We start from the raw sequence: 23,829 nt of genomic DNA on the forward strand, positions 1-23,829 counted from the left end.
AGGGGAGGCGGTATATGCTAGAAATAATGTGAGGTGATGAATTAAATTTGGGGGATAAGAGTGAGGAGTGGATGGTGACATTTAGGTTGGGATGCTGGGGGAATGGGAAGAACAGTGGTATCCTTGAAGGTAATAGAGAATGTTCAGAAGAGGTGAGGATTTTTGTAGGAAGATAAAAGAGTTCTGCTTTGGACATATTGGGTTTGAGATTCCTCCTGGACATTTAGTTCTTTTAAAAATTTTTATTTATTTTGTTTTCTCAATTACATGTAAAATTGTTTTAACATTTTCTTAAAATGTTGAGTTCCAAATTCTCTCCATTCCTCCCCCCTCATTGAGAAGACAAGCAATTTGATATTGGTTATACAAGTGCAGTCATGCAAAACATATTTCCATATTAGTTGTAAAAGAAAACACAGACACCACCCCCCAAAAAAGAAAACCCAAGAAAAATAAAGTAAGTAAAACAAAGTATGCTTCAGTTTGCATTCAGACTCCATCAGTTCTTTCTCTGAATGTGGATAGCATTTTTCATCACAAGTCCTTTGGAATTGTCTTGGATCATTATATTGCTGAGAATAAGCCATTCATTGTTCATGATCAGCATTGCTGTAATTGTGTACAATGTTCTCCTGGTTCTGCTTATTTCACTTTACCTCAGATTACATAAGTTTTTTCAGGTTTTTCTGAACTCATGCTGCTTGTCATTTCTTACAGCATGATAGTGTTCCATCATGATCATATACCACAACTTGTTCAGCCATTCTCCAATGGATAGATGTCCCTTCAATTTTCAATTCTTTGCCACCACAAACAAGAGCTGCTATAAATATTTTTTTATACATATAAGTCCTCTTCCTTTGATCTCTTTGGGATACAGATACAATATCACAACTAATTGCTGGGTCAAAGGGTATGACCAGTTTTTTTGTTTGTTTGTTTGTTTGTTTGTTTGTTTTGTGGGGCAATGAGGGTTAAGTGACTTGCTCAGGGTCACACAGCTAGTGTCAAGTGTCTGAGGCTGGATTTGAACTCAGGTCCTCCTGAATCCAGGGCTGGTGTTTTATCCACTGAGCCACCTAGCTGCCCCCCATGACCAGTTTTATAGCCCTTTGGGCATTGTTCCAAATTGCTTTCCAGAATGGTTGGATCAATTCACAAGTCTCTCAACAATGTATTAAAGTCCCGATTTTCCCACATTCCCTCTAAGATTTGATATTTTATTATTCAACATTATCCCATCTGATAAGAGGTGGTACTTTAGCATTGTTTTAATTTGTATTTCTCTAATTAATAGTGATTTAGGGCATTTTTTCATATGATTGTAGATAGCTTTGATATCTTCTTCTGAAAATTGCCTGTTCACATCCTTTGTTGTTGTTGTTGTTGTTGTTGTTCTTGTTGATGAGTCATTTCAGTCATGTTCAACTGACTCTTTGTGACCTCATTTGGGGTTTTCTTGGCAAAGATACTGGAGTAATTTGTCATTTCCTTCTCCAGCTCATTTTACAGATGAGAAAACTGAGGCAAACAGGTTAAGGTACTTGTCCAGGGTCAAACAGCTACGAAGAGTCTAAGGACAGATTTAAACTCAGAAAGATGAGTCTTCCTGACTTTGAGCCCAGCACTCAATGCCACTTAGCTGTCCTCCTATCCTTTGAACATTTCAGTTAGGGAATGACTCCTATTATATATTTGATTCAGTTCTCTAAAGACTTGAGAAATGAGGCCTTTATCATAAAAACTTGATGTAAAAATTTCCCCCCAGTTTCCTGCTTTCCTTCTAATCTTGGCAGCATTGTGTTTTTCTTTTTAATTTAATGTAATCAGAATTACCCATTTTATATCCTGTAATGCTCGCAATCTCTTGTTCGGTCATAAATTCTTCCCTTATCCATAGATCTGACAAGTAAAAATTTCCAGGCTCAGCAATTTGCTTGATTTCACCCTTTCTGGACATCTAAGTCTGAAGGCCAATAGACAATCCAGAACTCAGGAAAGAGAGAATAGGGTTGGAAATTGAACTGAAAACCTTCCCTATAGAGATGATCGAACCCAAATTGGGCCAGGGACAGAATCTTGGCAGAACAATTGTGATCCCTTCTACTTCTGAACTCTTAAAGGAAGAGGGCAGGGTGGATGATGAATGATCATAATGGCACATTAAGGTTTTCAAAGCCCTTTACCAATGTTATCTCATTTTGTCCTCATAGGTTGCTATTGTTCCCATTTAAAAGATGAGGAAAACAGAGACAGGTTAAGTCGCTTGCCCAAGGTCACACTGCTAGAAAGTGTTGGAGGCTGGATTTGAACTCAAAACCTTTTTTTGTTTGGGTTTTTTTTTTTTGTGAGGCAATGAGGGTTAAGTGACTTGCCTAGGGTCACACAGCTAGTAAGTGTCAAGTGTCTGAGTCCGTATTTGAAGTCAGGTCCTCCAGAATCCAGGGCCGGTGCTTTATCCACTGTGTCACCTAGCTGCCCTCAGAAACTTCTTGACTTCAGGTCCAGAGCTCTATCTGTGCTACCATAGCTACCCCAAATAAATGTGAATAATACTTGCTTTAAAGTTGCTGAATAGAAGCTGGGAGGTGGGGGTGTGTGACAGGGGCCTTGGAGGGTAGGGGGGGAGCTAGGGGCTGTGAAAAAGATTTATGGGGTGAGGGCTCCGAGAAAGGAGTGTGGATATGTGTGTGGGTGGGTAGGTGAAGGAGGGGACGTGTTGAGCGTGGCCTTGAATTTTTGGACGGGAGAGGTCTCTGTGAGGATATGGGGGCCATGATGGGGCGGGGCCTGTGAGGAGGTGGGGGGCATTTGAGGCCCCTTATCCCCCTTCTCCCTTTCCCACTAGCGTGGAAGTAGGGGCCAAGATGCGGGTGGGGCCTATGAAGAGGTTGAGATGATGGGGACGGGGCCTGTGAGAAACAAAAGTTCTCCGTTGGCAGAGTTTCTGAAGAACTGGTTTTCTTTTTTCTTCTCCTCCCTCTTCGGAAGGCGGGAACCAGCCGCAAGGACCCGGATGAGCCCAAAGTCCTGAGGGCTGAAGACTTATGAATTCAGGGCCCTTTCCCTCCACTTGAGTGGCAAGCGCCAGTCACGTGAGGATAAGTGCCGACCAAACCACAGAGCTACCTCTGTTCCCTCAGGGGAAAAAGGGGAGAGCGGGTGGGGCGGAGAAGCCACCAATCCCCGGAGGCGAGGGGCGTGGCTTGGGTCTCGGGGCTGAGGGAAGACGTGCCCACGCAGGATGGGGCGGGGATTATCCTGAGTTAGCCAGGCCCCGCCCACATGGTTGGGCCGGGGCGGTGACTGGGTGTGGGGTGGCCGAAGCAAAGTCCGGGCCGGGAGCGAGCGGGGGCGGGGGCCTGCTTTTTTCCCTGGGGCTCGTGTCGGCCGGTGTAGCTGGGCCATGGAGGCCGGCTGGGCCTCGGTCCCCTGCTGCGTCCTCTTGGCCTGTGGGGCCCTGGGTGCCGTCCTGCTCGGAGTCGCGCATCGCCTGGGCCTCTTCTACCAGCTCCTGCACCAGGTGCCCGGGGCCGGGGAGGGAGGCGGTGCTGCCCCCCGGACGGACTTGGCTGGGATCGGGGCCGGCCCGAGCTTAGCTAAGGCTCGGGCCCTGCGCCCAAGAGCTCCAGGGCACTCGGGGTGTGTGGGCGCGGGTATGACACACACATCATCTGTACCCTACGGTGCGGGCTCAGAGAGGGGCAGAGTGCTGTGTGTGGCCGGAGCGACTAGGTCGCCGTGCGGGCTGCCCGCCGGAGGGGGCATTTAAAGCCTTCTCCTCTCCCCTCCCTCATTTCTCCCCTTCCCCTCCTTGAAACGCACAGTTTACGCCGCCCGCGGTGGGGGTGAGGGTGAGGGTGAGGGTGGGAGTGGGGAGAGGCAGAACACCTGGTGCCAGCTGGGCCTCTGCATCCGAGGCCTTGGCTCTCCCAATCTCGGGATGTTGTGTCTCACCACACTTGCTGCCCTTTGTTCCCCACCAGCTCCGTGGGGAGCTGTCAGTTCCCAAGCACTTCACGGAGCTCACTCTGTTCTCCTGACACTTGTAACAGGGAATGGTGGGAGTGAGAACAGAAGCCAAAGTCTGGCTGAACTGGGCACGGAAGACAGGAGTCTCCCTGAGCTGATGCCCACGGATTAAACTGGCTCTGCCTCAGGACTCTGAGGGAGTTGGGCAAGTTGTGAAATGCTTCAGGGATTAGCCATGCAATGGGCAACAGTCCTCTGGGATGTGTAGGCCTTCTGGCTGAGCAGGGGTCCAGGACCTACCATAGCAATAGGTAGGGAAGGACAGGTTCCATGCTATGGAATCCTCTGCACTTCTCCTTTGGGAAGGCAGCCTAGGGGACAAGAACACACTCAGAGCCCTGACTTCTTTTACTCAGTTGTAAATGTATCCTTGTAAACCCAGGCTCTCCGTTGTTTCAAGGGAATGGGTACAGCCATCAAGCCAGGGTACTAGATGGATTGTTCCCACACTCTGCTGCCTGTCTCCCCTGCCCCACTTAGAGTCTTCCTGCTTCCTTACTTCTTACCTCTCATGTTCTAGGTCGACAAATCTAGTTCACGGCACGGTGGGGAGAGTGTGGCAGCAGTGCTGAGGGCCCATGGTGTGCGATTCATATTTACGTTGGTGGGTGGACACATTTCTCCACTGCTGGTGGCATCTGAGAAGCTGGGCATCCGGGTGGTAGATACACGGCAGGAGGCCACGGCAGTCTTTGCTGCTGATGCAGTGGCCCGGCTCTCAGGTAGGGCCTATGTTCCTTCCCTAAGGAGGGGAGGGGGAAGGAGGATGGGTATTACTGTGGTTTCTGAAGAGGGGTGGGTGTCCTTTCTAGGAGATCTCTATGATTGTGCCCATGGTGGGTATTGAAGGGGTGATTGGAGGTGGGCCTGTGCTGCTTATGCCCATCAGAGCCTCAGTGAATACTTGTTGAATGAGTGAATGAGTGAATGTTGACTTTGCTGACAAAGAGGACTTGTCTGTGGCAGGCACTGTGGGGGTTGCTGCGGTGACAGCCGGGCCTGGTCTTACCAATACGGTGACGGCTGTGAAGAATGCCCAGATGGCCCAGTCTCCTGTGCTGCTTTTGGGAGGGGCAGCCAGTACGTTGCTGCAGGTGAGGTGGAGGCTGGCTGTCAAGGGGGGCCGGTGTGATAGCCAAAGCCTAGTTCTTGCCCTAGGCTAGGTGTGGAGAGCTGGTGGTGGCAGGAGGGGAGGGTGTTCAGTGGGATCTATAGTGGCGATCTTTCCTTGTGTCAGGGCCGGGGGGCACTTCAGGGCATCGACCAGATGTCTCTATTCCGGCCGCTTTGCAAGTTCTGTGCCTCTGTGCGCCGAGTCCGTGACATCATCCCCACCCTTCGGGCTGCCCTTGCTGCTGCCCAGTCTGGCACCCCAGGTAGGCAGGGGATGGGGTTGGGGGGAGGGGAGACCAATGAAAGAGGGATTGTCCTGAGGGGTGGGGAGTGCCTGAGGGAGAGAGTGGGGTCTTGGGGAAGATGGAGCAGGTGAGGTAGCCTCCTGTGCCCCCATTCCCAGGCCCTGTATTTGTGGAGCTCCCCATCGATGTGCTCTACCCTTACTTCTTGGTGCAGAAGGAGGTGATGCCCTCCAAAGCCCCCAAGAGCCTCATGGGAAAGCTTGTCTCCTGGTGAGCAACTCCCCTGCTTCTCCCTCCTCCTCTTGCTTCCTCCTTCATCCACCTTATCCTTTCCCCCAGACCTTTCCATTCAGTACATCAGCAGGCATATTGAAGCCAGCTTTCCCTGGCCTATAGGAGAGTTAAAAGGAGGAGACATGGAGACTTGGTGCTTGTCTTCAGGGAGCTAGCTCATGGTTTCATTGGGGATCTAAGACTCACATTGATGATACAATCAGAGAGCTAAGTTATGTGTTTCAAGGGCATATTGTTGTAGGTGTTCAGAGACATCAAAATGGCCTGGAGCAGTTAGGAAAAGTTTGTCTAGGAGGTAGCATATAAGCTCAGGAAGTCAATTTAACAGATATTTATTAAGCATCTACCATGAGTAAGGTGATTGGGTCATGCAGAGATAAAGGCAGCCTCTTACTGAGTTGGCTGTGCTCTGTGGGTGGACTGGTGGAGATGGGGAGGGAAGGGCCACACAGATTGGGAGAACAGCATGTGCAAAGGACGGGTGCCCATCTTTTGTGGACAAGTGTAGAGAGGAGATAAGGTTAGAGCTTAAAAGTAGGACCAATTGATGAGACTTGGAAGCCAGAGCGGACAGTGGTTCAGTTGGATAAAGGAAGCAATGAGGATCAATCGGAAGTTCTTGGGTCATGTACAGAGGGCATTGGAAAGGAAATTCTGAGACTGGGGTCCTTAACCTTTTTTCTTCTTTTAGAGACAGCTAGGTGGCACCATAGTACACAGACTAACTGGCAGGAGTCTGGAAGCCCTGACTTCAATTGTCCCCTCAGATACTTTCTAGATCTGTGAGCCTATGCAAGTCACTAAACTGCTGTTTGACTCAGTTTCCTCATCTGTAAAATGGGGATAATAATAGCACCTACCTTCTAGGGGATTGTGAGGCTAGAATGAGACTTTTGTAAAGTGCTTTGAAAATCTTACAGAGATATATAAATCTTATTTATCCATTCATCCATTTATCCATTTAACTATTTACTTACTTGCTTATCTATTTACTTGTTTGTTTGTATTATGGATCTCTTTGACATTCTGGTGAAGTCTGTGTACCCATCTTAGAATAATGCTTTTAAATGAATAAAATAAAGTACATAGAATTCCAAAGGAAGCTAATTATATTGGCATACAATTATAACAATACACACACACACACACACACACACACACATCTCAACAAACAAGTTCACAGACCCCAAGCTAAGAACCCATGGAGGGAAAGTAGGTAGGAGGCCCTTGCAATATTTCAGGCGTGAGGTAATGAGGATCAGGACTAGCGATCAGGAATAAAATAAGGCTCTGGACTTAGCATCAAAAAGGAGGAACATATGAGAGACAAGAAAGAAGGATTGCTATAACTTGGGGTTAGATTGGCCCCAAGAGACAGAAGGTGGAAGAGGAAGAAGATCCAAGGTGCCTCTTGAAATTCCTAGCTTGGGTGGTATGACTCAAAGGGGAAAAAGGATTTGGTTTGGGGCTGAAGAGGTTTGCTCTAGACATAATTGAGTTTAAGATGATGTTTGGGTATCCACCTGGAGATGTTTTAGAAGTAATTAGGAATATAAGAGAATGCCTTGCAGTTAGGAAGTGCATAACACACGTTGGTTGAATTGTATTGGTATACCAGGTAAGAAGCTGGGGCTGCTTGGAGACAGCAAGGCCATAGAATATTGGAGGCAGAAAGACTCGTAGGGAGGGAGCATCTCATCTAACATCTTCATCAGTAGGGTGATGCTCAGTTTTTCTGAGAGGTTGTGACTTTCCAAAGATCACACTGAGTTAATGACAGAATCAGGACTAGCACCCAAGTTGCTTGCTTCCTAGTCTAGTAGGGAAGCTTGAAATTCTGTCAGCAAATGCTCTCTTTGAAGGAGTGAGGATAGAAAAGAAGGCACCAGAAAAGATGCGTGGTTATTGTTGACTTTGGAGAAGAAATAGAACTATTGAAGGAGACAAGATTAAAGGGAAATAGAAGATCCATGAGTACCAGGTGAAGGTTGAGGGGGTTCAAATGATGCCAAGAAGGCTGGAAAATGAATGTGAGAAAAGAACATGGGAGATGGGGAGAAGGGTAGCATGATGGGAAGAGGATGATCCTCATAGAGCTGGAAGGGACCTGAGAAGCGACCTACTCTAACCCCTAATTTTATAATTGAAGATACTGAGGCCTGGGGAACTTGAAATGATTTGCCTCAGCTCACATATACTTGTATATATCAGAGTGGCTATTTCAACCCAGCCCCAGAGTTACAGTTAAAAATCCTGGCTTCAAGACCCAGTTCTGATATTTACTAGCTTTGTGACCTTGGGTAAATCATGTTATCCTGCTGTACCTCTGTTTACTCATCTGTAAAATGATGGAGTTGGCTAAATGGTCCCTAAAACCCCTTATAACTTCTCATATTTCATTCTGTAATAATTTGCTTTTTTCCTGTGGCTTTCTCCCTTTCCTATCCTGTGAGTTTCCCAATCCTCTGCCTTTCTCTTTTTTCCTCCTCAACTCCTGTTTCTCCAGTTTAATGTATTCGTATTTTTCCTGCCCTCTCCACCAGGTACCTGCAGAACCACTTGGCTAATCTGTTTGCAGGGGCCTGGGAGCCACAGCCCGAGGGCCCCCTGCCCCTGGACATTCCTCAGGCCTCTTCCCAGCAGGTGAGCCGACCATGCTTCCTTGGGCCTGGGTCAACCTCTCTGAGATTGCCTGGGCATTTGTGTGTTTGTGTGTTGTTAGATCTACAAGCAGAAGAACCTTCTCTTCACCCTGTCTTGACAGGTTCAGCGCTGTGTGGAACTTGTGAGTCGAGCCAAGAAGCCCCTCTTGTTGCTGGGAAGCCAAGCTATGCTACCCCCAACCCCAGCTGAGAGGCTCCGGTGAGGAGACTTTCCCTGTTCCTCCTGGCCAGAGCTTCTTCGGGAAAGATCTTCCTTCTCCTAACCACTGTCTGCCCCCTTCCCCTCTGCCCCAATCTGCCTGGCTTCTGGTGAGGAGATCTTGCTTCTGGGCCTTCTTTGAGGAATCAATCCCCTGCCTCTAATTCAGAGAAGCTCTGTGTGCCTTCTTCCTCTAGGCCCTTAGGGGAGAAGAATCTTCCCTCTCTGCCCCTGCATGGCTCCCTTCTCTTCAGCTGACCTAAGGCACACTTGGGCTCCCTCTGGCAGGGGTTGGGGTGAAGATGTGGAGGGGATGGAGGCTGGCAAGAGGAACTGACACTGATGGAATTGGTGACCAGGAGGAGCTACTCTGGGCTCCTCTGATTTTTCTTTTCTCATTAGAGCTGCTGTGGAGTCTCTGGGTATTCCTTGCTTCCTGGGAGGGATGGCAAGGGGACTTTTGGGCCGAGACAGTCCCCTTCACATCAGGCAAAACCGCCGTGATGCACTGAAGGAGGCTGATGTTGTCATCTTAGCAGGTATGTGAACTAATCTGTGGAGGCAAGAGTGGAGAGGGTGGTTGTCAGTGGTTCATTTTTGCAGGTATCCTTGGGTGTGTAGGACCTCATCACTTTTCCTGCTGGTTTCTTTTGCTCTTTGTAACCTCCTTCTCATACCTGCTGCCTTGAGAGAAATTTAGTCATGCCCCCATATTCCCATTCTTTTTTGTCAAATTCATCTTTAAAAGGTGAACACCTTTCCACAGAATTGAAAATGGAGTTTAGGTATGTGGTCACTAGGTGGCTGCCATATTGGAAGCCTGTTGTTGGTGGTATGTGTTTAGCTAAGATGAGATGGACATGCCTTCCTCATCCTCTTTGACTAGATAAAATCCGTGTTTGGATTGGATTGATTAAAACAGTTAAGTTTTGAAACAAGCATAACCAGTTCAGCAGACAATTATTTTAGAGGTAGCTTCTTAAAGAACAAAAGGCCACCTATATATTAATAGCTCTCATTTATTTAGTCTTAAAATTTGCAAAACACTGTATACTTTCTCATGTAATTCTTGGCATTACAGATGTTATTATCACCATTTTTCTTCCGTTGCATATGACTATAGTTTGCAGAATAGTTACTGATCTGAATTAGTAACTAAGAAGCTCCCTACACTGATGAAATCATAGGTTTGGACCAAAATGAAAAATTATCCTCATTTTCCAGGTCGAGGAAATTGAGACTTAAAAAGGCCAATCAAGAATATGGTGTAGTAGAAAGAGTGTTAGATTTGGGTTCAAATTCTATCTCTGATACTTATTAACTCCATGACTATGGTCAAGCAACTTAATATCTCTGCGTCTCAGTTTCTTTAGCTATAAAATAGGTTAATAATAACTGTAGACATTCTGCTTCCCAGGCCTTGGGTTTTGGAATCAATCATGGAGAATAAGCATAACAACTTATATTTCTATAGATAGATAGATCAGGCACTTACTGTGTGCCAGGAGATATAGATACAAGCAAAAAAAATGGTCACTGCCCTCAAAGAGCTTATGTTCTAGTAGGGTCTTTATCCTTCTATTCATTTTTTTCACCTGATAGATGTTTACTGTGGACTGTTACTTCAGCCATTGCTGACTGGCTGCCCTTTCTAGGGAAAAGGCAGCAATGCCCACAGCCTACCATAGGAACCCACTTTGGGTACTGCTGGTGGAGGAGGACCTGCCAGATGGTGGCACTGGGATAGAGATGAGTAAGACAGATGGAGTTTGTAGTCCAGTTAGTTGTAAAGTACAGAACAGAATGCTTTTGAAACCAACTTGAACTGGGAATTAAATGAAGTTTCGCTGGTTTCATCGCCCTCCCGTGACCACTGACTACCCTTCACCCTTAAACACTCTGCTGTGTTTAAGTTGGTGATGCCCCTTCAAACCCCCAGGTGCTGTGTGTGACTTCCGTCTATCCTATGGACGTGTCTTAAGCCACAGCAGCAAAATTATTGCTGTCAATCGTGACCGAGAACAGTTGCTGCTCAACTCTGACCTCTTCTGGAAACCTCAGGAAGCCGTGCAAGGTGGGCAGGGGAACACCTAGGAACTCACAGGATGCATTGATTTGGTTTTGGACCATCGAGTTCAGATCTGGGTGGGATCTTAGAGATGATTGAGTCCAATGCCCTCATTTTGCAGAGGAAGAAACTGAGAACCAGAGAGGAAAATTTCTTTCACAAGGTCACAAGATAGTAAACAGCAGAGCTGGGATTTGTATGTAAGTTCTGACTTTTTAAATTCCAGTGCTTTATACGCTGTACCACACTGGATCTCTAATAATCCTTTGACATGGATAATGGAGGAGAGGCCATCTGGCAGATTGACTGTGGCGCTGGGCTTAGATCAGGAAGACCTGAGTTCAAATTTCATTTCTGACACTAGCTGCATGACCCCAAACAAGTCACTTAATCTCTAAGACTCAGGTCCCTCCTGAGGATCGAGCTACTAGGTCTTAGATGGATTGCTGCCTGCCTTCTCTGTGCTGTGCCTGTGCTGATGAGCAGTATTATTGGTAGGAAGTGACTTGTGTACACCTCCACAGTAATGGAGCACTTTATGTATATTACCCCATTTGATCCTGTCCACACCTCCATGAAACAGGTGGGACGGGTCATCCTTGTTCTACAGATGAAGGAATGGAAACTCAGAGAGAGCAATAAGTAATAAGGGCAGAGTTGGGACTCAAACCGAGGTCTTGGAACCTTTCTTCTATGACATGGGCTCTACCCTCTTTATTCTAGCCTTGCCTGGTTACTCTGGGCTTTTTGTCCCATATCTGATCACTCCCCTATGGTGTTCCTTGTGTCTTTGTTCTCACCAGGGGATGATAGTAGGAAGGGGATAGAAAGGGGAAAGGGACTAAGCATTTATATGGTGTCTACTATGTGCCTGGCACTGTACTAAGTGCTTTACAAATATTATCTCATTTGATCCTCAGAACCATCCTGCAAGGTAGGTGCTATTATTATCTCCATTTTAAGTTGAGGAAACTGAGGCAGACAGAGGTTAAATGACTTGCTGAGGGAAACACAGATAATAGGTGTCCGAGGTCAGGTTTGAACTCGGGTCTTTCCTGACTCCTGATGAAAGAGCAGCTGGGTGGTGCAATAGATAGAGTGCTGGTCCTGGAGTCAGGAAGACTTACCTTGTTGAGTTCAAATCTGGCCTCAGACACTTTACTGTGTGACCCTGGACAAGTCACTTTACCCATTTTGCCTCAGTTTCCTCATCTGTAAAATGAGCTGGAGAAAAAAAAAATGGCAAGCCATTCCAGTATTTTTGCCAAGAAAACTCCAAATGGGGTCATGAAGAGTAAGAGTCGGACACGACTGAAAACGACTAAACAGCTTCCTGACTCCAGGCCTAGCCTTCTGTCCACTGTGCCACATAACTGCCTCAACAGGCCTTCTCTGTCTGCTCTTCCTTTTGTGCCTTTTTCTTGCCCATTGGGGCGGAGAAGGCCATCGCAGCATGTAACCCCAACCCCACCAATATTTTCCTCCCAGGGGATGTAGGCTCCTTTCTGCTAAGGCTAGTGGAAGGGCTTCAGGGCCACACTTGGAACCAGGACTGGATCGAGCAACTTCAAGAGGCTGACCAGAAGAAGGAACAGGCCAATCGGTGGGTGTTGAAGAGGGTTTATCACTGGGCTCAGGAGCCTGTAGTAGTAAGGGGAATGGGCTAAAGTGTGTGTGGGGGAAGTGAATGGGCTGGGTTCTGCAAAGGCCGAGGAAGCTTCCTTTGATCCCTGAAAAGGAGTAGACTAGAGTGGTAGGAGAAGAGTTTCTTTCAGGGTGCTAACATCCTGCCTATTCTAGAGAAAAGGCATCAGTGCCCACAACCCACCACCTGAACCCACTTTGGGTGTTGGAGCTGGTGGAGAAGACCCTGCCAGATAACTCGGTGCTGGTGGCAGATGGTGGAGACTTTGTGGGCAGTGCTGCTTACCTGGTCCGGCCTCGAGGCCCTTTGTGCTGGCTTGATCCTGGTGAGTAGAGACTGGGAACAACTATGCCCTCTCTTTGCCTTTCTTTTTTGGGAGAGGGCCCTATATCTAGAGAATATTGTGAGGCCTTTTGTATTTGGACGTTATCTTCTTATCTCTTTTTCCTCTGTCTGTTTTTTCATAGGAGCCTTTGGGACTCTGGGAGTAGGAGGAGGATTTGCACTTGGTGCCAAGCTGTGCCGGCCAGATGCAGAAGTGAGTTATGGAATAAAGGTGAGGGGTACCAGCCCATGGGTTACTGCCTTCCTTCCTTCCTTGCTTACTTCCCTTTCCTTAGGTCTGGGTCCTCTTTGGAGATGGTGCCCTTGGCTACAGTATCATTGAGTTTGATACCTTTGTCAGACACAAGGTATGTGGGCACAATAGGGGTATTCTTGCTGTTCTCTGATAGCAAATCTCTCTGTGAGAGAACTGCTTATCTATGGGGAGGGAGAAGTATTGAGATTTCTTTCTATCCCTTACCCAGTTGTGTTTCTCCCTTCTTCCTTGGGGGCCCCACCCCTTGCTTCTGTAGCTCCCATTTTCTTAGCTTGGGGCAAGAGGGTTAGGATTAGGGTTAGGATTCCTACCCTCATGTTTCCTTTCTTTCAGATTCCTGTTATTGCTGTGGTGGGGAATGATGCATGTTGGACCCAAATCTCTAGGGAGCAGGTGCCCATTCTTGGCAGTAATGTAGCCTGTGGTCTGGCTTACACTGGTGAGGAAAATTGAGGGGGAGGGTGGGTAGTCAGGTTTTTGCTTCCTCTTCCTCTACCTGCTACTTCTTTAAGTCCTAGAAGTAGATAAGCCACCTCCATATTTATTCCAAGATCTGGCTTTGTGCTAGAACTATACTCTGATTGTCTTCTTATGTTGTTCCTGCAGATTATCATGTGGTGGCAGAAGGGCTGGGATCTCAGGGCTTCCTGCTGTCAAGGGTGAACAAGGAGAAGGCAGCAGAGGTGCTGCATATTGCCCAGCAGCGGTGTCGTGAGGGCCAGCCTGTCCTTATTAACATTCTCATTGGAAAGTCGGACTTTCGGGATGGTTCCATCTCTGTGTAGGGGGACCTATTAATGCATCATCTTGTGCCCTGACCTCCTTATGCCACCTGTTAGATGGAGGTGGGCCATCTTGCCCTTCCCACTTCTCAGAAGATACTGTTTCAGACAGTATTAAAAGTGGGAAGGGGAACAGGACAAGTGAGAATGAGACCATTCTTGGAGGTTGTGCTCTGGATGGTGAGCTCAGCCTCTCACTAGGCTGGTTTGAAGCATCCCTGGATGTGATAATGCCCTCTTTCCCCATGAACCTTGGTTCAATAAACATCACATCTAGGCCTTTGGTGGCCCAAGGACTCAGCCCTGGTACCTGTGCATAATGATTTATTGTTCACACAGTGAGGATGGGGTTGAGGGAGGGTAGTTGGTGATGGTGGGAAGGACCCTAACTTTCCCACCAATGCATTGCTCCTCACAGATGAAAGGGATTGGGGTGGGGTTCCACAGTGGTGCCTACTGGTTGTGGCCTCAGAAAGTATATATCCACTGCTGATGACTCATCTCCATGTTTTTTCTGACCTGAAGCCCAGACATCTATATAAATGTATTTCTACAACATTCTCTCTTATTCTCAACACACACTTATACACATACACACAAACACACACACTCTCACAGCTGGAGGCAATAAATAAGAGCCTGTTCGTACCAAAGTATACCAGCCTGGCTCTTGAGGAGAGGGGGAGGGAAGAATGGGCAGAGTCATCCTTCAGAGAAGGGGGGGGAGTAAGTGCTTAGTTTGGTGGGCCTGAGGGTTAGGACCTATACTCTGCTACCCCTACTTGCTCTTCTGAGGCAGTGATTGACTTTCCCTGTCTCTCTCTTTGAGAGTAGGGGGTGAATACTCTTAGAGGTAGGGCGATACTGAATACTGGTTGCCCTACTTAGATAGCCCTTGGCCTGGGGCCAGCTTATGGACTCCCAAAATAACACTGCTGATTTCAGTGCTTAGGGGAGTAGGGGGTGGCAGAGTGCTGTGTCCAAAGCTAATACTGATTTGGCTGGCAGCAGCAAGGGAGGGTGCGTTGGTGTACCCCCCTCAGGGAGGTGGGTGATCACAGCAAGATAATAAATCATAAGATTTTAGAGCTGAAAAAGACCATAGAGATCATCTAGTCCTACCCTCCTCATTTTTACAAACGAGGAGACTGAGGCCCAGGGAGATGAAGTGACCTGCTCCGGCTGACATGGGAGCAAAGAGCTGAGCAGATTTGAGTGCAGGTTTTTTCTGACTTGGATTCTCGGCTCTTTCCACTCCACTCTCTCACTTTTACCCGGAAAAGTGGCTGCAGTAGGTTGGCTCCCACAGGGGGCACCAACCTGGCCTCAAGAAAAGTGGTCCCTGGTTTCAGGGGAAAAGGTCCATGGCAAGAGGGCTATTTATCCCCGTTAAGAACGTCTCCTTAGTAACAAGGAGATGATCCTTGGCAACGGAAGGCTGGTCCCTAGCAACAAGGAAATAGATGGTCCCTAGCAATGGGAGGCAGGTTCCCTGCCAGGGCTCAGAGGCACACGTTGATCTGCTTGGACAGCTCCCTCTCCAGGTCCAGGATCAGGGTGTCAAAGTCCTTGAGGTTGAGGCGGGTGTTGAAAGGAGCCTCGGGGTCATCATCCATGAGGGCAAAATCTCCCACGAAGTCACCGGCCCCCTCTTGCCCTCTGCCTTCATCCTCGTCTTCGTCGTCCTCGCTGCTCCCCGCTACCTGGTCGTAGTCTGGACCGGACAGGAAGTCCCCACCATATGACAGGAAGTCCCGCCCGCAGATGCTCCAGTCGCCAGCGTAGCGGTTGCTAGGGGGGCTCTCGGGCCCACCCCGGTCTCGGGGCCGGGTCACCACTTCGGGCTCCCCCAGCGGCAGTTCCAGCAGGGGCTGCCGCTTCGGGCGGAGGTAGGGGACGCTGTCTGGAGGATCCGGGGGGCGGCGCGGGTCTGGGGGAAGAGGGGAAGGGAATGACCTAGAGCTGGCTTTGAGCTGACGTCCGCCCCCAATTGGCCTCGGGAACGGTCTACAAGCCGGCATCGGATTGCCTAGTTAACGGGTGGGGTCACTCAGTTTGGTCCTCTGATTGGCTGGGTGGTAGGCGTGTCTGTGTGTAGCTCAGACCCATCTTTGGCTAGGTAGAGGCGTGGCCTCAAAGGTGATTTAGCCTCCCATTGACTGTAATACAGCCATGGTGACAGGGGATTGGCTTTCTGGATGGCTGATTGATGGATACGGCTCCTAGGGGATTGGGCTTCTGCTCGGGATGGGCGGGGCCTGAGGGGGGCGGAGCTTACCTGGCCAGGCCTGCAGCAGATAGTGCAACACCTCGATGTGACGTTTGAAGTCCAGCGGCGCTGGCGAGCCCGGAGCCAGAACCTGGGCCAGGCAGCGGCCTCGGAGCCGGGTGGGCGCTTGGCGTGGGGCAGCAGCACAGGCCCGAAGCAGACAGCTAGGTTCTGGGGGGTCATGGCGGTTGTGGGCGGTGGAAGGAGGAGACAGGCGCAGGGTGATCCAGAGCAGAGTCAGTTTGGCCTGGAGAGGTGGGGGGGGGGGGAAGGGGGGTTGGGGGGGGCAGCATAAATGAGTTGGGGCAGGGGCTGGTGAGGCTCCGAGCACGGCATCGTAGAGGGACTCGCCCCGACCTCCTCCCTCCCCTTGTCCCGCCTTCCCCAATGCCCTTGCTCCTCGTGACCTCTGGACTTCTGCTCTTCTTCCAATCCCTGACTCCTGCTCTTCTCTCTCTCTGCTTCTTTCCTTGCCATTCTCCCCTCTCGGTGTCTTGCCCTCTGAACTTCCCGCTCTGTCCCCCTTTCTCCCATTCCCTTCTCCCATCCTCTTCCCTACCCACCTTATCCCCTCATCCTCCTGTCCGCCATTTCCTTGTCATCCCTGTTTCTGACTCTAGTTCTAATTCATACTGTCGTTCTTCCTTTTCTTTCTTTGTCTCTCTTCTCCCACCTTTCTTCCATTAGTCTTCCCTTTGACTCCATCTACCACTCCTATCTCCCTTTATTTCCCTCTCCCCACCCCCAGCGTTCGTTCCTGTTCCTTATGCCTAGGCAAGATTTCTGTAATATGTACTATTGTCCACTGGAGGCTTTAGGTTATCACTGTAACATGTCAACACAAAATAAATGATAACAGGCCATGGCCTTTCTATGTGTATTTGTGAAAAGAAATGTTACAAAGAGTCTATGTGCTAGTAGCCCAAGTGGTGGACTGCCTTCCTTGTTTTAGCCCCAACTTCCTGTTCCCCTTTCCCTCATCTTTGGTTCCCATTACCCAGCACCAATGTTCTCTTTCCCTTTCTTCCCATCCTTCTACCTCTTCCCCAGGCCACTTACCCTCTCAACTTCAGGCAGACATTGGAGGAGCTCTCTGGTACCTTGTGGGGTTGACTCTGCCTCCACTGGGTGGCCCCTGCCTCATGGCCTCCAGGAACCCATTGGTAGAGTGGTGGGGTGATGAGGGGTTGTGGGTAGCTCTCTTAGGTAGTCCTTGAGGATCCTACAGAGGTGCTGAGCCCCAGCTCAGGTTAGGGCTTCCTTGTCTCTTTTTCTGCTGATTGTGCCCTATTCATACTCCTGGCCCCAGGTGAAAGAGAGGTAGGATGTGGGGGAGGGGAAAGAGGGGGTAGAAAATGAGATTCCCCAGAGAAACCCTAGTCAGAGAGAAAAGGGGAGGTCTAGTGGAATGGGTCATGCTTCTTGGGTGGAGAGACAGAGGTCATGTTAGTGGGACTTTGGATTTGGAGTGGATTAGAGGAGCCAAAGAGTAGGGTTGGTGTGCAGAAGGAGACCTAGGTTGAGGGGAAAATTCTGACCTGTGATAACATTGATGTCCGGGTACAACTCCTCTGAGATACTGACTGCTGCACTGTCTCGCTCAAAGGCATCCCGAAGTTCCTTCTTTACAGCTGCTGCAGGCCACACAGACGGTACAGCCCTACCACCTGGAGGAGAAGAGGAACCTTTACTATGGCCACCTGGGTACCTGGACCATGAAGTGCCCAGAATCCAGGAGGGGTAGGGGGGGAGGGGTGAGGAAACTTGGGATGTGGCATAGAGAGTATGGCCAGGCCAGGGTTCCAGGGCCTCACCCGTAGCCCCCTTCTCTCGATCTGCCCAATGCCACTTCTGGATGATGAGGGGCACGTGACCGGAGCTTGTTCCCGGTTCTATACCACAGTGGCAGGGGGTAACCCGAAGACTCTGGGCTCCTGGCTCCGGGGGCTTCCTGCTGTTCCCAGAGGGTCAGTTTTGCATATAGCAGGCCTTGGGGTTCTATGCCTCACAGCTAGCTGCTGGGCCCGGCACCCTGGGGAGCAAGATATAACAGTGTGATAGAGACAGGGTCTTGTGGCAGGCTCCATAGCCTATAAGGACCAGCCCTGCCCATTCTCTGGCCACCCATTCTCCCCCTATCTTCAGTTCCCATTCCTTGCCAGTCTGAGCCCTTGTTCCCTCACCAGGGAGGCTTCAGGCTTGACTCGCTGATTCTGCCTTCAACACCTTACTTGATCTATCCCCAGGTCCACACCCCCCCCCCCCCAAGTCATCCCCAGATCCCATGCACCTCGGAAATGAGGGCAGCAACACAGTGCCGTGAGCACAGGGCCGGGTGCGCGCTGGATGCAGGGGTCCCATGAGGGGCAGGATTAGGCCCGGAGCAGATGAGCAGCCTCCAACTCCAGGTGGAAAGTGTGGTCCAGCCTCAGGAAGTCAGTACCATCCCCTCGAAGCGGTCCTGTCCTGGCTCTTGGTGTACCATCCACTTGTAGCAGGCAGCAGAGATCTGGTGCAGTGGGTCCTGCTGGCAGGCGCAGGCCCCCTAGCCCATGTAAGTGCAGACTGAGGCGCCCCCAGAGGGCAGGGGGGGAGGCACGTGGGGGTGGGGCTGCTTCATAGGGTCGGAAGGCATCGGGAGATGGGTGAGGAGGCCGTTCAGGGGAGTCACCGTCGCTGAGGTAGCCGGCCTGGCCCCCCTGGGCTCCCTCTGTACACCTCTGTGCTTCCACGCTGCTGTCCAGGTGGTATCGGCTTATGACTGAGCCAGCTGGGGCCGCCCGTTCTCGTTCCCCCTCACGGTCCCGCCCGCTTCTGGGTCCTCGGAGGCTCAGTCGTCGCCTTAGTTCAGGCAGTTTTTTCATCTTCATTGAGAGGCGCCTTGCAGGGCCTGGAGATTTGGTTCGCGATGGTTTAGTAGGGGGATTGCTGGGGACGACCTCTGGGGCTGGTCCTATGTAAAGACAGAGGAGGAGTCAGATGTTGGAGAACAGAAGATTAGACTTAGGGACCTATGAATGGGGGATGGGGGATACTGATGGGGCAGGGACTGGCATGGGGACAACTGAGGGGAAGGGATCTGAGAACAGCAGGGATCAGGAGGGTGGGGATGAGAATGAGGACTATGGACAGATGGGGGTTTAGGGGGCTGGGACTGGGGGTTGGAGGGAAGGCTGGAGAGCAGGGCTGAGGTTAAGGACATGGAAAGGAGACTATAGGGTACAGGGTAGGGAGAAGAGTAGGTCCTGGAGGCAGCTGAGTGGAGAGATTTAGGACAGGAGATTAGGTTACAATTGTTTCCTTACCCCCAGGGGTTGCACTCTCCAGGTTGGTCTGAGTGGGCTGGGGTGTGGTCCCCCCAGAGGCCTGGCCTCCTGGCTCTTCTTCGGGGATAGGATTGTACCATATCTCTCCAACTAGTTCCGTGGGCCCTCCAGGTCCCAGCACTATCTCCTCTGGAGCCTTGCTGCCCCCCCAGCACCCAGCGACGGCTGCTGGACTCCAGGCTCTGCAGGTAGGCCCCCCCGGGCTGGGTTTCTTGACACTTCAGGGCTAGGAGGTTCCTCTTCCCCAGGCCCTGCCACCTGGGGTATAGGCTCTGTCTTGGGGACTTCAGGTGCTGGCTCAGGGACTCTGGGTTCTGGGATCGGAGCTGGGCGGCCTGTGGGGACAGGAGGAGGTGAGACTGTCACCTCATCTGCCCAGAGGAGAGGAGGGGCCCAGTCCTTAAATCCCCACTCTCCCCTTTCTCTCATGCTCACTTAGGGCTCTAAGCAAAGCCTGACATCAGTAGAGATGCCCCCTCCCTGCCATCCCTTTCTCCCCCCTTAGCATCCCCCAGGGGTCTGCTCCTCACACCCGACTGTCCCGACTAAAGGGTGCCTGCTCACTGTTCTCACCACTCCTCAGCTCCCTGTCCTTGGGCCACCCTGAGGAGCAGCAGCCACTGTTGATCTCCCCTGGGATAGGCAGCCATTCCAACTGTATAACGGTTTGGAGTCCGACCCCATCCCACCCCTCCTCCTGTTCCCCCCTCCATCCTTCCACCCCTTGCTCCCAGATCACCACCCCCATCCCATTCCCTGAGGTACCACCTTCTCCTTCCTCCAGCCTCCACCTTGGGGTCCCCCCAAGAGGGGCAGTTAGGAGGGCTGTGTATGAAGAAGATGTCAGCGGTAGGAGCTCTGGCCCTTGGAACTCCCCTTGGACCTCACCTCTATCCTTCACATCCGACTTTTTCCGGGGAAGTTTCTCCCGGCCCCGAAGGCGGGAGAAGGTTTTCCTGAGTAGCGGCTCGGCCATGCTGGGGGCTGGGGTTGGGGGCTGGGCCAGGGTCCTGCCAGGCCAGGCAGAGCCCCTTGCCCTGGGCCGCCCCCTCCCCTCTTCTCCTTGCCTGCCCACCCTGCTGGATTTCTCCCTCCCTCCCTCCTCCCTCCCTCCCTTAGGCAGGAAACAAATTCCAGGAATGCTTTGGCCCAAACTTTTTTTTTCTTCCCTTGGCCAGAGCAGGTGCTGCTGGGAGATGTAGTTCTTGCCTGGGGATGGATAGGATGGGAAGCTGGAGAGAGTAGATGGAGAGAAACTTTAGGAAGCTGAGGTAGTAAGGGGAAGATGGGGATTGTGGGAGGCATGGGACAATGGCTGGAGCATTTTTGTCTTGGCAAAGGATTGAGTTTCGAGTGGGCTTGGGTCAAGCTGTTGGACCTCATGTGCAGGGTCCTGGATCTCCATGGAGGTAAGGGATGTGGAGGGGAGGGATCTGGAGGAATAGATGGTGTGGAGCGTGGTGATGTGACAGGGAGGAGGGACGAGGGCAAGATCTCCCCAAGAAGAAACTAGAGAAAGGGTGTTGGGAGAGAACCTTAGTTTAGCAGATGCTCTGGACATTGTGTTGAGAGTGAGAGTGATCAGGTATGGTTCAGGACAGGAGGGTTCGACAAAGATTGGGATTCCTATTCCCATATGGAGTAAAAGCAGGGATGTGCCAAAAAGTGTTTAACAACCAGCTGTCCTAATATATATGTGTGAGTATGTATGTATATGTATATGTATATGTATATGTATATGTATATGTATATGTATATGTATATGTATATGTATATGTATATGTATGTGGGACACACTTTTAAGTTTAATTGGCATTATTAACATTTACCCCATCACTTTATTAAGTCTAGACAATCAACGAAACAATAAATCAAGCCCTTATTTGTAGCATTTGCCAATTTCTGAGGTATAAAAATGCTCACACTGAAAATTTCACTGCGGCTTTCTAGAGCTGGCTTCAGACACCTGCAGGGTAACACAGGAATTAGAGATGGATAAAGTGGGAAACTGAATTGGGGGTGGTGTGAGGAAGGCTGGGGATAGGGAATAAGGAGGCAGGAGAAGGGAGATCTGCACTTTCAGGCCTGCTTTTGCCTCTGCCTCCTAGCACCAGAGATGTACAACTGGAAAGCACATCAAAGGCCATTTAGTTCAAGGTGCTCCACATTTTACAGATTAAGAAACTGAGGCTGGAGTCACATCTGTAATGGGTGATAGTTAGAATCTGAGCTGGTTCTCTGACTCCAAAGCCAGCATGGTTTCCATCAACCCCCACTTCCTGCCCTTCTGTGTGTCCAAGGTGGTACTTGACTCCAAGGCTTCCTGACTCCTGGGCTCATTCCCAATCCAGTACTCTGGGCTGCCTTGGGTGAGCTACTCTTTGGGCCTGTTTTTTTCATCTGAAAAATGCAGATATAACCTCAGCTTTCCTTACCTTAAAAAAGACTCAGTTGAGGTAATGATTGAGAAGTAGCTTGGGGAAGTTATAAATGCTACTCTTTGCCTATCATGTTATTGTTATTAAAGTCTTGGAATTGAAAGGGACATCGAAAGTATTTCAGCCCAGCTTCTCCCTGAATCACAAACCTCATTCTACCCTGTTAGAGGGGTAGGCAAAAGAGCTTTGGATCTGGAGTCAGAGAGCCAGAGCTCAAATCCCAGGCCATTAACTCCTATGGGCCCCAATGTCCCGTGTCAAATGAGCTGGTGGGACGAGATGGTCTCCAAGTGCCTTCTCAGCTCCAGCCTGCACTCTGATATCTCCAGTGAAGGAGAGTTCATTATATCACACCAAGATGACCTGTTCTGTTTTGGAATAACTCTAATTATTAAGGTACTTTTTATTACTCTAGATTAAAGTCTGTCTGATGGAGCCTTCTACCCAGTGCTCACAGTTCTGTCCTCTTCACATCAAGCAGAACAAGTCCAATCTGCCTTCCTGATCAAATATTTGAGGACAACAGCACATTCTGGGAGTGGTGGTTGGCATCTGTGAAGGGGAAGTTATTGAGATTCTACCATTTAACCGGGATCTTTGGGGCCCAGTGCTCTGTTTAGCCACCTAAGGGGATATCCTCAGTACCTTAGTCATGACTGTCTAAGAGAAGGGGAGAGGACTGGGGGAGGGGGCTCAAAGCATTCTCCACCCCCCACCCCAGCACGATCCTAGGCCCTGTCTCCCTCCCATCCTTACCCCAGGTGTTCCTGGGCACTCTCAAAGATGAGGTATTGAGTGTCCAGCCTGGCTCAGACCATTTTCTTAGGGGCCTAGGTATTTAGCACAGAGCTTCTTAAACTTTTTCCACATGCGAGCCCTTTTCACCCAAGAAATTTTTACATGACCCCAGATATACAGGTATATAAAATAGGTATACATAACCTTTTACTGTTGCCAAATTATTCATGACCACCACATTCAGTTATACAACCCATAGTTTAAGAAGCTTGAATCTAGCAAATGGGACAAGTAACTCCCTGGGATCAAAAGATGAGAGTTACTCTTGACTTGGGTACTTGGCCAGTAACTTAGAGGTTAGTGAACAGGTAACCAACAGGCAACAGGAGTTGATAATCTAGGTATTAAAGAGGTAAGATGGTAGTGGTGGACTACGGTATGCAGGAGCTCCCCTCTCCCAAACCCACCCATCATCCTGACTTCCCTCTTTCTGCTGAGGGCAGCCCACCTCTCCCTGATTCTCACTTTCCCTCATCCTTCATATCCAATCAGTCCGCAAAGCTTGACAGTTTCTTTCCTCAGCAGAGCCTCTTGCTTCCCTGACCTTCTCTCTGCTCATACAGCCAGCAGCCTTGCACAGGCTCTCCTCACTTCTCCTGGATCTCACCTCTGAGACTCTTAGCTACCTTCAGAACTTAGTTCAAGTACGGCCTTCAGCAGGAAGCCTTTCCTGGTCCCCCCTAGCTGCTAGCCTTCTTCTGTTACTTGGAGTTTACTTTGTGTACATTATGTATTTATAGGTTATACATGTTGTTTCCCCGGATAGAGTCTAAGTTCTTTGTGAACAGGCACCGTGTCTTTTTGTCTTTGTATCCTTAACGTTTAGGACAGTGCTTGGCACATAGTAGGTACTTAATAAATGCTTGTTGATTGTTTTTCAGGAACCACTGGTGGCATTGCAGGAGTTTGGGGACAGTAGGGAGCACAGTGGGGTTACTGGGGTCTTTTGGGGGCATTGAGGCTTTTTGATTTAGGGATTAGAGGGTGGGGAGCTGTGGAAGGGTTGGGTGCTGTTGGGGAGGTTCATATGATAGGAGTAACTAGAGAGGACTTGGGAAATTGTGAAGCCCAGAGTTGATGGTGTTAAGGGCTAAAATTCTAGCTAGTCTGTCTAAAATATCTAATGAGTGGTCATCAATAAATTATAAGCTTTAGCAAGAGTTAGACTTTTAAGCATTTATTAAGGAGAATAAGAATTTGGTAAAGAGAGAGAAAGGCCTAGATTCCTATCTATTAAAGGGAGAGCACATTTCTAGCTCCACTTTCCACCAGAGTCCAAAGGAAAGAGAGTGAGACTGAGCCGCCAGTCTCTTCCTTCTTCCTCCCACTAGCCTGCGCCACTTCCTGACGCCAAAG

At 49.7% G+C, this 23,829-nt stretch overlaps 2 protein-coding genes and 1 long non-coding RNA gene across 4 annotated transcripts in view; 2 read left to right on the forward strand and 1 right to left on the reverse strand.

Moving 5' to 3' along the window:
* Nucleotides 1–3,273: 3,273 nt before the first annotated feature.
* On the forward strand, nucleotides 3,274–13,942 carry ILVBL (ilvB acetolactate synthase like). The gene is made up of 15 exons (XM_043966252.1): nucleotides 3,274–3,523; nucleotides 4,553–4,754; nucleotides 4,999–5,126; nucleotides 5,270–5,408; nucleotides 5,549–5,660; nucleotides 8,228–8,327; nucleotides 8,449–8,546; nucleotides 8,949–9,085; nucleotides 10,486–10,620; nucleotides 12,103–12,217; nucleotides 12,415–12,584; nucleotides 12,727–12,797; nucleotides 12,880–12,951; nucleotides 13,194–13,299; nucleotides 13,467–13,942. The coding sequence occupies exons 1-15, from the start codon at nucleotides 3,407–3,409 to the stop codon at nucleotides 13,643–13,645; spliced, it is 1,881 nt and encodes a 626-aa protein (XP_043822187.1). The 5' UTR covers nucleotides 3,274–3,406; the 3' UTR covers nucleotides 13,646–13,942.
* A 49-nt stretch (nucleotides 13,943–13,991) lies between these two features.
* On the reverse strand, nucleotides 13,992–20,301 carry SYDE1 (synapse defective Rho GTPase homolog 1). Its single transcript, XM_043966290.1, is given in 16 exon segments — nucleotides 13,992–15,572; nucleotides 15,921–16,046; nucleotides 16,049–16,094; nucleotides 16,096–16,158; nucleotides 16,971–17,134; nucleotides 17,450–17,549; nucleotides 17,552–17,578; nucleotides 17,726–17,853; nucleotides 17,856–17,913; nucleotides 17,915–17,943; nucleotides 18,200–18,251; nucleotides 18,254–18,864; nucleotides 19,217–19,385; nucleotides 19,387–19,434; nucleotides 19,436–19,572; nucleotides 20,126–20,301. Coding segments are annotated over 16 exon segments (2,274 nt in total). The 5' UTR covers nucleotides 20,214–20,301; the 3' UTR covers nucleotides 13,992–15,144.
* The window catches only part of LOC122728120, a 48,935-nt gene continuing 40,500 nt past the window's right edge, over nucleotides 15,395–23,829 (forward strand). The window contains exon 1 of one of the 2 annotated variants that reach the window (XR_006353237.1): nucleotides 15,395–15,531. This is a non-coding gene — a long non-coding RNA (uncharacterized LOC122728120). Of the gene's footprint in view, nucleotides 15,532–18,334; nucleotides 18,466–23,829 lie in introns of those variants that run through there. The other variant, XR_006353238.1, reaches the window with a different exon arrangement.

The sequence above is a fragment of the Dromiciops gliroides genome, chromosome 1, assembly GCF_019393635.1.
Source record: "Dromiciops gliroides isolate mDroGli1 chromosome 1, mDroGli1.pri, whole genome shotgun sequence".
Lineage (NCBI taxonomy): Eukaryota > Metazoa > Chordata > Mammalia > Microbiotheria > Microbiotheriidae > Dromiciops > Dromiciops gliroides.